The sequence below is a fragment of the Crocodylus siamensis genome, chromosome 15, assembly GCF_052110815.1.
Source record: "Crocodylus siamensis isolate JL-2025a chromosome 15, ASM5211081v1, whole genome shotgun sequence".
Classification (NCBI taxonomy): domain Eukaryota; kingdom Metazoa; phylum Chordata; order Crocodylia; family Crocodylidae; genus Crocodylus; species Crocodylus siamensis.
Genome location: NC_143409.1, coordinates 1,061,405 through 1,075,087, shown reverse-complemented (window position 1 = coordinate 1,075,087; position 13,683 = coordinate 1,061,405). Strand labels below are relative to the sequence as shown.

Here is a 13,683-nt window from a genome sequence, read left to right as displayed (position 1 = left end):
TTATCAATCATGAGGAGCCAATACGTAGCTAAAAAGCACGTGGCAGGAGCGCGAATACTGCCGCACTCAGCCGTCAGAGGCCCGTTGTGCCATCATGTTCCCCTCCCCTGGCTGCAGCTCGAGTGAAGTTCAGGTTTACTTGCTGGCTCATTCCCAGAGAGCAATGGAAGATGCAAGGGGAAGCACCTTTGCACGGGGGGAAGGAGGTGAAAGGAGTCACGTCTATGTCTGCAAACACCTCGAGCTCTTAGGACGTTTCCGGCCGCGGGACGGGGCAGGTTCGGAGTTGTGCTTTAAATCCCAGCTTGGAAAAACTCCGAGTCTCGGTGCAAAACAGTTGTGGCAGCCACGTTTCACATCGGAGCCCTGGAGATGCGCCTCGCCATGGAGCAGTGTTGTCAGCTCTGCTTCTCTCGGGTTTGCTTGGGAGATTCGTGACCATTGAACTGGTCAGGACCTGGAGACTCCCATGTGGTGTCAGGGTTGAAGGGACCTCAGGAGGTCACATCCAGTTCAACCCCCTGCTCCAAGGAGGACCAGCCCAGTAGAGCATCCCAGACAAGGCTTTGTCTAGCCGGGTCTTAATTACCTCCAAGGATGGAGAGTCCTCCGCCTCTTGGGGTGACCTGTTTCAGTGCTTCATCACCCTCCTGGTCATCACCCTCCTGGTGAGAGAGCTTTTCCTAATATCCAACCTCAACATCCCTCGCTGCACCTTGAGCTGCCACCAAACCAGCCCTGCCAGCGGGGCCAGGGGGATCTGCAGCATTTGGGAGCAGTATTTGCACAAGGGGGATCAAACCGTGACCCTCCGTTTGGGGCAATATGGCGAAATGCCCATGTGGAAACCCTCTCCTGCAAGAAAGGCCCTCCCTGGGTTATTCACGCAGGAGGAATCATCATCATTCATTTCCAGCCAGATCATTTTAGGAAAAAAAAGCAAAGGGCCATTTCTGCCAGTGGCAATTTGTAGGTCCTGTTGATTAATGGCCGTATATTTTCCACGCGAGCACCAGCGCAGCTGTTGAGTGTGAAGACATCTTCTTTTCCCCCAAAATATTTGAAGCGGCTTTATTTCTTTTGGGGGTGTCACATGTGATGGCGATGTGCTGTGAGTTCGGTTTTAGACCGCAGTGACCAGTCGCGCCTGTGGGTGACATTAGCATCGCTTTCGCGAGTAGTCGAGGGAGGCGTCTTTCATTGCTTTATCCTGTTTAACGTGGAGGAGCAGCAGAAGCCGTCCGAGCCCAGGAAAGTACTCTGGCATCTTCAGAGAAGTTTTCGGCAGGCAAAATGGTGGCAGATGCCAGTTTTATTCGGGGTAATGCTTTTGTTGCAGCTGGAGTGACTGTCAGAGGCAGGCAGCACCTCTGTTTTGTCCTAAAGCCAGTCGGGGCAGTGCAGGTGGGTGAACACTGTAGAAAAAAACCAGCGTGCGTTTAAATTCTCCTCCTTTGTGTCCGCACCTTTCTCGGTTTCCTTTTCAAGCACTGATCCAGCCACGCTCTTCCCCTAAATAGCGAGTGTTAAATGAATGCTTCGGAAATCTCCCAGGAAGGGCTGCTGGATTTCCAACGCTGAGGTTTTGCACGGGAAACCTTTTGCCCGTGCAGACAGGAGCCGCGCGGCCTCTCACCGTGAACGCTCCCTGCTTCCCGGGGCTGCGGGCCACGAACGGCTCGTAGCAAGTGACTTCGAAGCAGTAATAAGTCAGAGGCGGCGACCACCTGCCCAAAACGATTCACAAGCAGAAAGCGTGAAATTCATTGATGATCTTTTTTCTTCCATTTTTTCCCCTGTCCGTTAAGAATGGGCATCAGTTTTCTCTGCCTGCCTCACCAGGAGAATACGCGAGGAGCAAGACCTTCGGGGTGGGATATTTTATTGGCCCAACTGTGTAGCTGGAAGAGATGTTCCAGCTCTACAGAGTGCCCTTCTTTGTGCCCAAAAGTTTGTTCCAACTATACAGGTGGCCCAGGAAAAGTTCCCACCCAAAACCCTTCCCTCTTGCCTGTTTCCTCGACCATCCTGGCTGCCACAATCCTCCAGACCTTAGCTCTGGCCAGAAATGGTGGGTTCATTCATTCTTTGTGCCCGTTCATTTATTGACCTCCCTGTCGGTGTTTTTTGTGACGTGGGCAATCATCTCCTAGGAACGAGACTGGGACGTGCCCCACCGCCCGCGGCAGCAGGGACTCGGTTTGGGCTGCAGGCATGCTTCTTGCCCTTGCAGCTGGAGTCGTAACATTGCAGCGTTTTGCCGTGTGAACTATAATAATATCTCCAGAAGTGATATAATTTCAAGTGTGGGAACGTTATTATTTCATCGTGGATCTTCTCTTGCCTTTTCCCAGCGGAGATTGGGGATTACGACCCTGGGAAGCACCCAGAAGGCTACAGCTCCAAGTTCCAGTTTTTCCCGAAACATTCAGAAAAGCTGGAAAGGAAAATCGCAGAGATCCACAAAACAGAATTGAGGTAACTTTCTTCCGCGGTGTAACGGGCAGCGCTGTTCGAGGGGTCACCTGTATTGATTCGTGCCAAAATTACCCGTCTCCTCTTTATTTTATTTCCACTTCTCTCCCGGGTTTTCAAAACGAGGTTTCTGCGTAATGAGGTGAGTGTCTCAGTGCCGTGGCGCACCCGCTAGATCCGGAGCACGGGGACGAGGGCTGTTGGTAGCGTTTTTCACATTTAAAAGGAAGAAAGTAGAGATTTACAAACTTCCCAAGAAAAACTACCAAAAAGTACTTCGATAGGCGGGTAATCAGAAAAAAAAATAAAAACCCTAGTCTTCTTGATCCAGCTTATTTTCTTATCCTTCTGTCGTCTTTAAGATGAGATTTAAAAATGAGGTCCTGGCATTTTGTAGTCATTAAAGACCGGGCTTAGAGGGGTCTCAGTGGAGGGCTGGGGATATCATTTCCCAATGGTGGGATGTCATTAGTTTGCAGCAGAGACGTGGGGCTTGGGCAGCCGGTGCAAATGCAATATTAATATCTCCTTGCTGGCTATCGGCCAGTCCTGGAGCAGCTTCTGGTTTTTGCTGAGTCTCCAAGTCAACCCAATTTAAGCCTTGATTAAACATCCAGGATGCTCTCCAACCGGGCAGCGGCAGTAAACGGATTTCTCCCTGGGTAAATATAGTCTGCCATCACGTGCCACCCTGGAGGGACTATTATTCCCATCCTGGTGTGAGATGAGAGGCACCCTAGAAGAGAAAGATATCCTGATTGTAGTATGGCAGGGCCATTATACAAGCCGTGTCCTCGTTCACGACACGTGGCAGCCCCCCGTCCGTTCGGCGTGCAGCCTGTGTGGAAAGCCGCGCGACGGGGAGCCAGGCGATGCAGCTTGCGAGCTCCCTGGGGAGATGAGGCTCCGGGACCGCGGGCTCTGCAAACCGAGGTAGCAGCGCTCATCGTCCAGCACTCCTGCGAGGAGGTTTGGACAGGCCAGGGTCCGGAGATAATGAATTGTGGCTGCTTTCAGCAGCTGTCCCGTTCTCCTAGGAGCGAGTTGTGTACTTGTTTTTAAGCCATCGGGCACACGGTCGCAGGCTTTGTCCTTTGATGTCCTTTGATGTGATATGATTTAAAGATGCCGGAAACCCATAAAATGGGATGCTGTGCGCAGAGCCCTTCCCAGCCTGAGCTGCGTGTATTCAGGTCAGCCCCGAATCTGGCAGGTGCCCCTCTCTCCCGTTCCTCTGCCGTGTTGCTAAACCCTCTTCTCCGGCAGGTCGGGAAGGGCAGACATAAGATCCTAATTGACGGTGCTTATCACCATGCAAGAAATCTGCCCAAGTGGACGCATGGCACTGCTGATGGAGACGCTCACAGCCTTTTCCTTTCTTGCAGCGGTCAGACGCCAGCTACTTCAGAGTTAAACTTCTTGCGAAAAGCCCAGACGCTGGAGACCTACGGGGTTGACCCGCACCCGTGCAAGGTAAGGCCTTCCCTGAAAGCTGTTCTGGCATCAGGTTTCCAGCCAGTCTCAAAGCAGGTCACGTTGATCGGGTCCAAGGGCAGTCACTTGTCATCCGCTGCCCCGTCGTACTGGGTGGCGCGTGTCGGCCCGGTGAGGATGTGCTCCGCACGGTGTGCACCCGAGGAGCGGCCCCTTGGTTTGGATTATAAATAGCGATAGAAGTTTTTCCGGGAAACCATTCTGCAGTTCAGCCGCAGGAAGCTTGAAGGCCATGAGAGGAGAGTCCATTGAAGTGAAGGCACGTGTAAAGACCGTGTGCAATCACCTTCTGCAGCAATGCGTATTTGGGAGGTGCCGACAAGGTCAGCAGAGAGCCGGACAGGCATTAATCATCCTGACACAGGGCTAAGTGCCCATCTCTCCCTAGTTTTTTTCCCAAAATGCTTTTGATTGACGAGGAAACTGTAAGTCATTGCATGGGGCTGTCACGTCCTCACTTACGAGAGCATTGTACAGACGTGGATGGGGCGTGGAGAACAGGCCGAGCATCTTTTAATGAAGCAAGTCTCTACTCTGTGGCCATCTGGGATTCTGCAAGGGAATTTCCCCAGCCTCTGGACGGTTTGCACGCGTGTTTGCGCGTGCGAGGAGCCGCCAGCCCCAGCTGCTGGCTCAGTCCTTTGTTTTTTGAGCTCTGTTTTGGATTTGTGAAGCCACCAGTGCTTGTACGGAGCGAGACCAGAGCAGGGGGTGGACGGTGCAGGGGCAGGGGGAACAGGTTGCTTTGTTGGTTCGGTTTTCTTAGTTTGCCAGACTCCGGTGTTGACCTAGCCGGACACGGATCAGCCCTGGCACTTCCCCACGACACTCGACCCCTCCGACTCCCCTCGCCCTCGGTCTCCCATGCCCTCTCCAGAGGCGTTCTCCCCTCTTCTGCCCCCAGTTCCCATCACGGGGGCTGCGGCCACCACGGGGAGCCTGTTAAAGTCCATGACCTTGATCGCTGGATGCCGAACGTCGGGGAGTGTTCAAGGCGCCTTCCTGCGGGCCACCAGCATGCAAGGAGAGAGCAGGCATTAAGAGAGTTGCTGTTGTATCTCGTTAGCTAAATAGAGTTCACGTGGGTAATGTCCTGGCCAACATCCATACAAATTTTCCTGCTCAGGGAGATGGAAACAGCAAGACCAATAAAGTGTAATAAATAAAGATTACCGCCCTTAGCTTCTAGACTCCTGCCAGGCAGGGAGAATCTGGAGCAAGCTGCCCCGGGAGCAGCGAGAGCCGGGGATCATTCGGATACAATTAAATGGGAGCAGACTGGTATTTCCACCGCTACGCGGTCTGAACAGCTGCCGACGGAAGGAGAAGACGCGCTTGTATTATCTGCAAGGGATGATGAGGCTCCCGGCAGCCAGCTTGTGCAGGTTCGGGTTCGCTTTGTGAGACAGCCAGAGCGGGTTGATGGATGGCGCGTCAGCCGCGGAGGAAGGATGCTTTCCCTTTTACCGTGAGAAAATCATCCCTTTGTTTCAAAGCGAGAAGGGCTGGTTTTTTTCCCTTGGGTTAACAACTACCTCCAGTTTATCAACCCGGCGAGACGTCGTTCTGCGAGTGATGGATAGGATGCGTCGAGCTCTGGGGAGACATCCTATTCAAACGTTTTCCCATTGGAGGTTTGCAAATTCATCAAACCTGAGCGGCTTTGCACAGACGCTCTGGCATCAGGGAAGTCCCGGTGGGACCCGGGAGGGGGCACATGGGAGGGTCCTGAACCTTGCCGGCCTGCTCGCTCGCTGTCCTTGCCAGCCTGGCCTGGAGTCAGCGCTGCCAGGGATCCCGGGGCTCTGGGGCAGCTCGTGTCCCTTTGTCTGGGTCTTAACCTGTCTCCGTTGGGGACCTTCATTCTGGATTTCCCTTCCAGAAGCAAGGCCCTGCCCTGTTCTCACTTGCTTTGCCTCCTCTCATTGCTCTCCACAGCCTGGCTGCCATGTCCCCTCCAACCTGGCATCCATCCACCTGGCGCCTTCGGTCTTGGCCTCTGCCCTGAGGCTTCCCGAGGGAAGGGGAGAGGCAGGGCGCTCTCTCTTGCATGGCTCCATCTCCCTAGGACTCCTCCTTCCAAGACACTGATATCCTTCCCTTCTCAGCCCCAGCCCATTGCCTCTCTCTAGCTGGGGACACCGCTTCTCTCTGTAGTATCCTCAGGAAAGCTGTGCTTTGAGGTACAAGGTTTACAGCAAATTTTGACCGGACCCCTTGACCAGTCTGGTGACCGGACCCATTGCACCGTCTGGTGACTGGCCCATTGCACAACCTGGTGCATGCCCATTGCACGGTGTAGTGACCGGACCCATTGCACGGTTTAGTGACCCCGTTCTGTCCCTCTGACATTTCAAATAAGAGGAAATCAGTCTGGAAAGGACCTGGAGATGCCATCTAGTCCCTCCTGCTCAGGACATGGCCAGCTAGACTTCCACGCATCCTTCCCCTGCGCAGCATCAGAGCCCAGAGCTTCCCATTCCCGCAGGGCAGATGAGCCGTGAGGCCGTGATGCTGTATTTCATTAGCAGTTTATTTTGCACCTTTGGTCCCTTAAAGGGTCAGGAGGGGCCTGAGGGTTTGTTCTCTTGAGTGACAGGAGAGAGCAGGCTGTGGGTTCACATTTGGGGGGTTGCTTAGGGAACCTATTGGTGCTTCGTATCTTGGGGGTGGTTTGTCTTTTATCAGAAGCCAGTCTGAGGCTTTCTAGGCAGGGCAGGGTGCAAATCTAAATAACAATAGTAATAACTGTGGGGGAGAGCATCGTGAGAGTGCGTGTGAGCGTATGTGTGCGCACGTGCATGCACGGGTCTCAGAGCCTGTCGCTGAGTGTGACTGGTTGCCAGGGTGTGTAGCACAAGTCAGGCTGCTTTTATGAGCAGAGGTTGCAGCAGCAAGGAGCTCCGATGGCAGATTGAGATTTTCCCATGGAAAGTTTTCCGTGGAGTACGGCCATTCTCTTCGCACGGCTTTCCTCACTTTGTGGGCACGTGCGTGTGGACACGTGTGATGTGTGCAAGAGAGGGCTGGGCTAGCACACAGCTTCACATGCAAAGTGACCTGTTTGTGAGCACTTTGGCTGAGTGATTGAATCAAGAGGGAAATTCACTTCTCTATATGTGTGCGTCAGTTAAATCCGGGAGTCGATAGATGATGATAGAAGAAAAGTCGACTTTAAAACATAAATCACTTCATTTTTACCAAGCCCCACGGAAAAGTGTGAAATATTCATTGGGGGCTCTATTTAAGAGGCAGACAGGTCCCCACGAGCGGTCAGCTAAGCTGCCTTTCTGAAGTTTCCTTTTTCATTATCTGTAGAAGTCGGGGGTGGCAGGGATGAAATATGAAAGAGCCCAGCTGTGAAAATAATCTCTCTCCTGCAAAATGATAATCCAAGAAAATAAAATACTCTTTGTGACCCAGCTCAGTTCCCAGTGACCCATGAATCCTGCCTTGGTTCAGCGCAATAAATACGTCTGGAAGGAATATTCCACGCGGCTGATACCTTCCTCTTCCCTGAATGTATATTGCTATATTAAACGCTCCACGTGAATCAGAGCCACAGTAAAATGGGACTGTGCTGAGCAAAAGCATTTGTCGTCCTGAGCTGCCCTGAGATGCTTCTCCCGTCAGAGCCGTGCTAAATCACAGATGGCGCAGTTCATATTGAATGCAGTTTTTCGACAATGCTACATTTAATTTCTGTTAATGTGGCTTAGACGCTTCGCTACCATTTTCCATGGTTTCATCGTAATTTTTGTTGGCTTGCTTCTGAATGGGTTCGTTAGCAAAAAAATGCCTTTTGTAGGACATTTTCCCCAGCTCCCTTCCTACCTGGCCAGAATACTTTGGGCACTGAACAAAGGAGGGAAGGGAAAGGACTTTTTTTTAAGGGTTTCAGTGACTAAGGAGCCTAAATCCCAGTAAAAATGGATGGTGCTTAGGCTTCTAAGTCATTCAGGCCCTGAAACGATACTGAATTACAACATAATAAAAAAATGTGGATTTTTTTGTATTTACAGCCCAATATGCTGTGCTCTGGGGGGGTGGGAGGGTTGCGGTTGTGGATGTGCACGTTTAGGACACATTGATTAGTGCTGGCTTGTGTTGTGTTTGCCCTGGCTGTATCCTTCATGCATCAAGTTTGTATTTGACAGTTTTGAGAACCGTTATGGCCTGGGTAGGTAATTTCTCCCCCCTGAAGGTATCTCAGATACCTAACGAGAGGAACACAGGGTATTTTTCTGTTGCTTCTGAATCATCTGTGTGATATCCAAGCCAGTAGGTGCATCTACACGTGCACACTTACTGTGCAGTAACCTAAATTACGGTGCAGTACAGGCTCATGTCTACACATGCACACCCATACTGCACAGTAGCTATGGTGACTTAGGCCGGCTTGGGCTTAAATTTGATACCTGCATCATGCAGGACCTCAAGGCACCCTGGCTGAGAAGCACTGGCCCAAATCTAGGCAGCAGAGTTGCAATAGCCCTGAAGATGCAGCAGCACAGGGCAAACATGCCTGAGACCCAAGTACTTCTTCAGGGGAAGGGTCTGCATGGCAGCCGCCACAGCACAGCCCCCTGCAGTCACTGGCTGAGCTAGCTGGAGGAAAGCAAGCATCATGCAGGTATCAAATTTATGCCTGATTAGTTACTGCACAGTAACGCACGTGTAGATGCCTTACTGCGCAGTAACACCGTGTGTGGAGACTGACTTGGGACTACCTTTAGCACCTTGCATTGGTCTTGGTTCACTTTCCTTTTGTTGTCTTCAGCTCAGATCTCCAGTGGATCCAAATCCCTTTGGCTCTGGGATCTTTCCAGCTCATTCTTGCAGCAACTTTGGGCGATTCCCTACGTCTTGTTTTCTGAGTTCATTTGCACTTCTCCAGAGTTGCCGACTGCTCTCATTCTTTGCTGTGCTCTGCCCCCTTGTCAAGGAAGCCAGTCAACTCTCTCTCTTCTCCCTGCCAAGTCCTGGGAGTCCCTGACCACCACTGTTCCCTTCTCTTCTTCATCACAGCAGTCACAGATTGACATCCCTAACTCCCATCACGTCACTCTGTGGCTGCCAAAATGGTCCTTGGGTGACAGCAGGCAGCCAGGCCAATGCAGAGCAAGCAGCCGGGAGAAGCGATTCACAGCCCCTGGATCAGAAAGTAAAAGCTGGTGTAAACTGTCTTTGCACCTCCAAATGGCTAGCTGCAGCAGGTGCTCATGGCTTGGCCTGGCAAGACGCGTGTGCTTTGCAGCAGTGCTTTCTCTGCTCACAAAGACAGCCGGTCACTGTGGAGATGTATGGAAATCTCTCCTCTTCCTCAGGCCGCAGCTGTTGCAGCTCAGACATGATTCGTTTGAGGATTTAAGGCTTGCTTTGTGCAGGAGGTAGAACTGAGTCCTGAACTCCTTTTCCTGTTTGCCATTCACCTTCTAGGGACTGACATGAGTTTTGATCTGATCTGAATTTAAAACCAATATGTAGGGAATTCATGTTCTGGGATGTGATCGGGGGATTGAGCTCCCACACAGCTTTGATGCCTGTATTTTGGGTAGCTTTCACTCTGCCCTGCAAAGCTGGAACATGAGGACGGAAACTGTATTTTTGTGCTGGTATGGTGGAAACAAGCAGGGAAAGCAAGGATCGGTGCCCCCTCCCTTATCAGGGATTCCTCCTGGCGGCTGCAGATCCCACGCTAGGGCTGGAGACCTTCTCAGTTTTGATGGTTCTTGCTCTCAGGCACAGCGTGGTTTGGAGCTGAAGGAAGTCTGTATCGCACCATTGCAACCTGGCTGGTCTCCACCTGGACAACTGACCCGGGCCATGCTGAATGCAGAGGACCAGCTCCAGAAGACAGAAGGGCAGAGAAGAGCAGACGTCTGCTGACCACGTGTATTGTCTGTGAAGAAGGTGTGCTGATTTATTCAGAAATCCCCACAGGCATGGGGCTTCCAGCCTCTGTTTCCTTGCATGGAAGAGTCTGTAGGGCCACAAACTCCCTTGGTAAAAACAGTGAACCCTCTCCAGGAGCCTGTCACTCGAATGGGTTGATGAAAAGAGAAAACTTCCTCCCGCGGCACTGGTCTGGCGTCTGGACATGGGGTCAGCAGAGCAAAGACAGAATCAAGCTTGTCTGGAGCAATAAAGCAGGGGCAGCAGCATCCCGGCTGCGAGAACCAGCTGCTGAGAGCCGCCTGCTCCGTGCGTCACACGACTCTGGTGCATTTACCCCGGGATGTGCTGGCTGGGGGGCAGGAGAAACACCGCCGGCCGGCCGGCCTTGCACAGAGCCGGTGCGAGAACCGTCCTGGCATCCAGTGCAGCAGGGCCTGGTGAGAACGGACTGCCAAAAGACGTCCTCCACGACCTTCAGCATGATACAGCCACGGCAGGTGCTGGAGCTGTCGGAATGACACGGCTGCGATGGCACTGGCTGCGTGGGCTCATTGAGCGAGCAGTGGGCCACGTGTCTGCCAGGAGCAGGTTGCGGGGCAGAGCAGTAGCTTAGTCCTAGGGGTGGCGATGCCCCAAGGAGTACGGGGCAAGACCGGGCAGGGCCTTTTCTGTGCATTTAAATACGGCACTGGGGTGGTTTTGTGGGAGTCCCAGGGCTGCTAGCTCCCGGTAGTGCTCACCGGCGTGGAAGCACCTATATTCAGAAATCACGCATCACCCTCCAGCCGCCTCCATAGCTGATTTGGTCTTGATGGGTGGTGCAGGGGGGGGCCCTGATTTAGGAGCTAGCGCCTTGCAGCTCCGGATGGCTGAGCAGAAGGCCTTACCTTTCCCCTGGCTGCCTTCAGAGATAATTATATGTTGCTGGGCAGAGGAGCGAGCTGCTTGTTATTTAATTAACTAACTGCTTCAAAGCTCACTTGTCTCCGGAGTGCACCGGGTTGCATCAGGGCTTTCCTGAGGGTGCAACAGGGGACAGTTTCTCCCTGCATAGAGGAGGGGCTGGGGTCCTTAGGGTTCAGGCAGGAGCTGAAGTCATGCACAGAGGGCACCTGCTTGGTGCACGGGGCTGCACGCCACTTGGGATTTCCCTCCCTGCCTCTGGGCCCTTGGCACTGCTGTTGCCTACTCTAAATCTATGCTATAAATCTGTCCTCACAACACATTGAAAATCCACTTTCTAAAGGGAAGTGAACTTCGGTCTGAACTATAGAGCAACCCCCCGTGCTCCACGGCGCTTCAAAAAGTGGGCACCTGCTCTCTCTTTTTCTTTGCACATTTGCCAGTACAATCCACGGCGGCTTCACCGCAGCCTGGCTGTTGTGATTAAATTAAACTACTGACCTGCATGGGACATGGCTCTAATGACTGGCCAGCTGCAAATGCGGCCCAGAAAGCCACAAGTCAGAGGGGTTTTTTCACAGAGTCCGAGTTGAATTATTAGTGAAAGGACTGGCGATGACAGGATTCAAGGGCAATGTTCATTGTTTGTGGCTTTCCCCGTAAATCAATAGCATCGCGAGCAGGGGAGCTGCGTTGCTTTCTCTGCTCATGGATTCTGCTAGAGTAGCTCCTTCTGCGGGTTTTTTGTAAGCACCTGAAGCCTCCTGCAGACAGGCTGAATGTCATGGTCAAAATAAAGCCGTCGAGACCTGTTCTCTCAGCAGAATTAGGCCGGGAGGTTCATTAACGCCACCTAATTCAGAACTAAATGCTGTTTTGACGTGTAACCGTTGCCGGTGCTGCAGCATTTTGATGAGCAGATGTTGTTGTGTTGCAGGATGTGTCGGGAAACGCGGCATTTTTGGCCTTCACTCCCTTTGGTTTTGTTGTTCTGCAGGGAAACAAAAGAGTTCACTTCATCAAATGGTGAGTCCCGCGTCCCTGTTCCCCCCTTCCCCCCCATTTCCACACGTTTTGAGTGTTTCTTATTTGTTTCAGCTGCTTGTGTCAAGAACCACTCGCTTGCTCACCGATGGCACACCTAAGAAACGTGCTGGGTGTAGCGGCCTCCTGTTAGGAATAGCTCAGGTGCTATCTGAGCACCTCCCCACGCAAGATGCCCCCGGGCTGCTATCACTGGGCTTTGGCGTGGCTGCACCCACGGGTGGGCCTGGAGGGGAGTGAGGTCCTTGCAAGCACGTGTCTCGGTCCTGCTCCGAGGGTGATAAACTCCACCAGGGAGGAAAAAGTCCCTTTGCCTAACCCAGGGGAGGCAGCACATCCTGTGCCCCTGGAACGCGGACCTGCTCTGCGATCCGGCTGCCTGGGCTTTGCACAGGTCCTGGTTACAGCACGGAGTCAGAGCAGAGGGACCCCATGCCTGTTGCAATGGCTCCCTCCACATCAGTTAATGAGGATTAAATGCGTGGTGTATACAAGTGCCCCAGGAGGCCTCCAGGTCCCTGTGGGCTCATTAGCAAGGGCGGGAGGTGGTGCGTGTTAGTCCTGGATGATCACAAGCCCCGGTAACGATAGGCGCCCTTGCTGCCTGAATTCCTCGTCCCCACCTGGAGGCAGAGTCTCAGGTGAGGGGCCGGTTGGCAAGGCAGAGGCCTTCCCATGTCTCTCACCCTCACTGTCCTCCTTTGCCACCCACCCCGGTGTCATCTGTCTCGTCCCTGGGTGTGCCCTCTGCCTCGTCGGCTCTCGTCCCATGCGTCTCCTGTTCCCACAGCCATCGCTCGCCACAGGCACTCAGACATGTCTCCATGCAGACGTCAGCCACTGGCACCCTCTGTCCCTTAGAGCCACGGCTTTGGGACACGTGTGGCCACTACTGTGCATGGGGGGGAGGGGGTGCAACCAGGCCTGGGTACAAGTGTCTGCTTTCCACCCCCCTGCATGCAGTCCGTGCTACCGCACATATATTCTGCACGTGGCAGCGTCTGCCTCCTGGCAGAGGCCTGCCCTAGACCCCCTTATTGCTGGAGCCAGTCTCCCTTGCAAAGCAATGCCCCGGGGTCGGCTCTTGGAAGCTGCCGGGAGGGACTGGTCCCAAGCTAGGAGGTCTGTTGCTGGGTGCAACTGAAAGGTCCCTGGGCCGGGGCTCAGGCTTGGGTTTGGCTTCTTCCCCCCACAATGGCCCTTGTCTCCCTCCTCCGTCCCACGTGGGAAGGCCAGTGCCCTCCTCCCTGGAGGAGCTGCCAGTGGTGCTCAGTAGGAAGGGCACATGGGGCCAGAGGATGGGCCTTGGAGTTGACTGGCTTTGCCAGAGGTTGCTCATCTGCCAGTCCTCTTTGAACCGTTTCCTCCTCTGGGGCAGGGAAGTTTCTGCCTCCTAGCTCAAGCCTCATTTACTGCCTTCATTTCAAGCATCGGTTTGCACAGTCAGGCATTAGCAAGGTTTAAAGGCAGCATGGACCGGGCAGCTACGTCCACTCCCCCAACTCTAGTTAAACCTGCATTGGCTCCGTGTGGCACCCACCCCCGTCCAGCTGGGCTTTGTCTGTATAGGTTTAACCTCGGGGGGTTACATGAGAGCATAAGAGCTGCCATTTCTGGGTCAGACCCTCGGTCCATCCTGCCCAGTGTCCTGGTCATACAGCAGCAGAGAGGGGATGGGGTTACCAAGGGTTTCCCAGGATTCAGGGGCTAAGGCTGCAGTCCGACCTCCATGCAGCCGCAGGTCATCCTGCCTTTGTCTGCCCCCCGGGTGAATAGAGGCTCCATTGTTTTAGCCCTGAGGACTGTCCTTAAAGCCTGGAATTGCTGCATGCATTTTTTCCCATGCTGCTGACAGCTGTTCCCAAATGA

At 53.3% G+C, this 13,683-nt stretch overlaps 1 protein-coding gene across 4 annotated transcripts in view; it reads left to right on the top strand.

The window, feature by feature from the left end:
• FRMD5 (FERM domain containing 5) overlaps positions 1-13,683 on the top strand; it is a 251,992-nt gene that overhangs the window by 221,928 nt on the left and 16,381 nt on the right. For all 4 annotated transcript variants that reach the window (XM_090028529.1, XM_090028527.1, XM_090028528.1 and 1 more), the window contains exons 6-8: positions 2,355-2,478; positions 3,861-3,948; positions 11,708-11,796. In XM_090028529.1, coding sequence (XP_089884655.1) covers positions 2,355-2,478; positions 3,861-3,948; positions 11,708-11,796 — 301 coding nt within the window. The remainder of the gene's footprint in view (positions 1-2,354; positions 2,479-3,860; positions 3,949-11,707; positions 11,797-13,683) is intronic.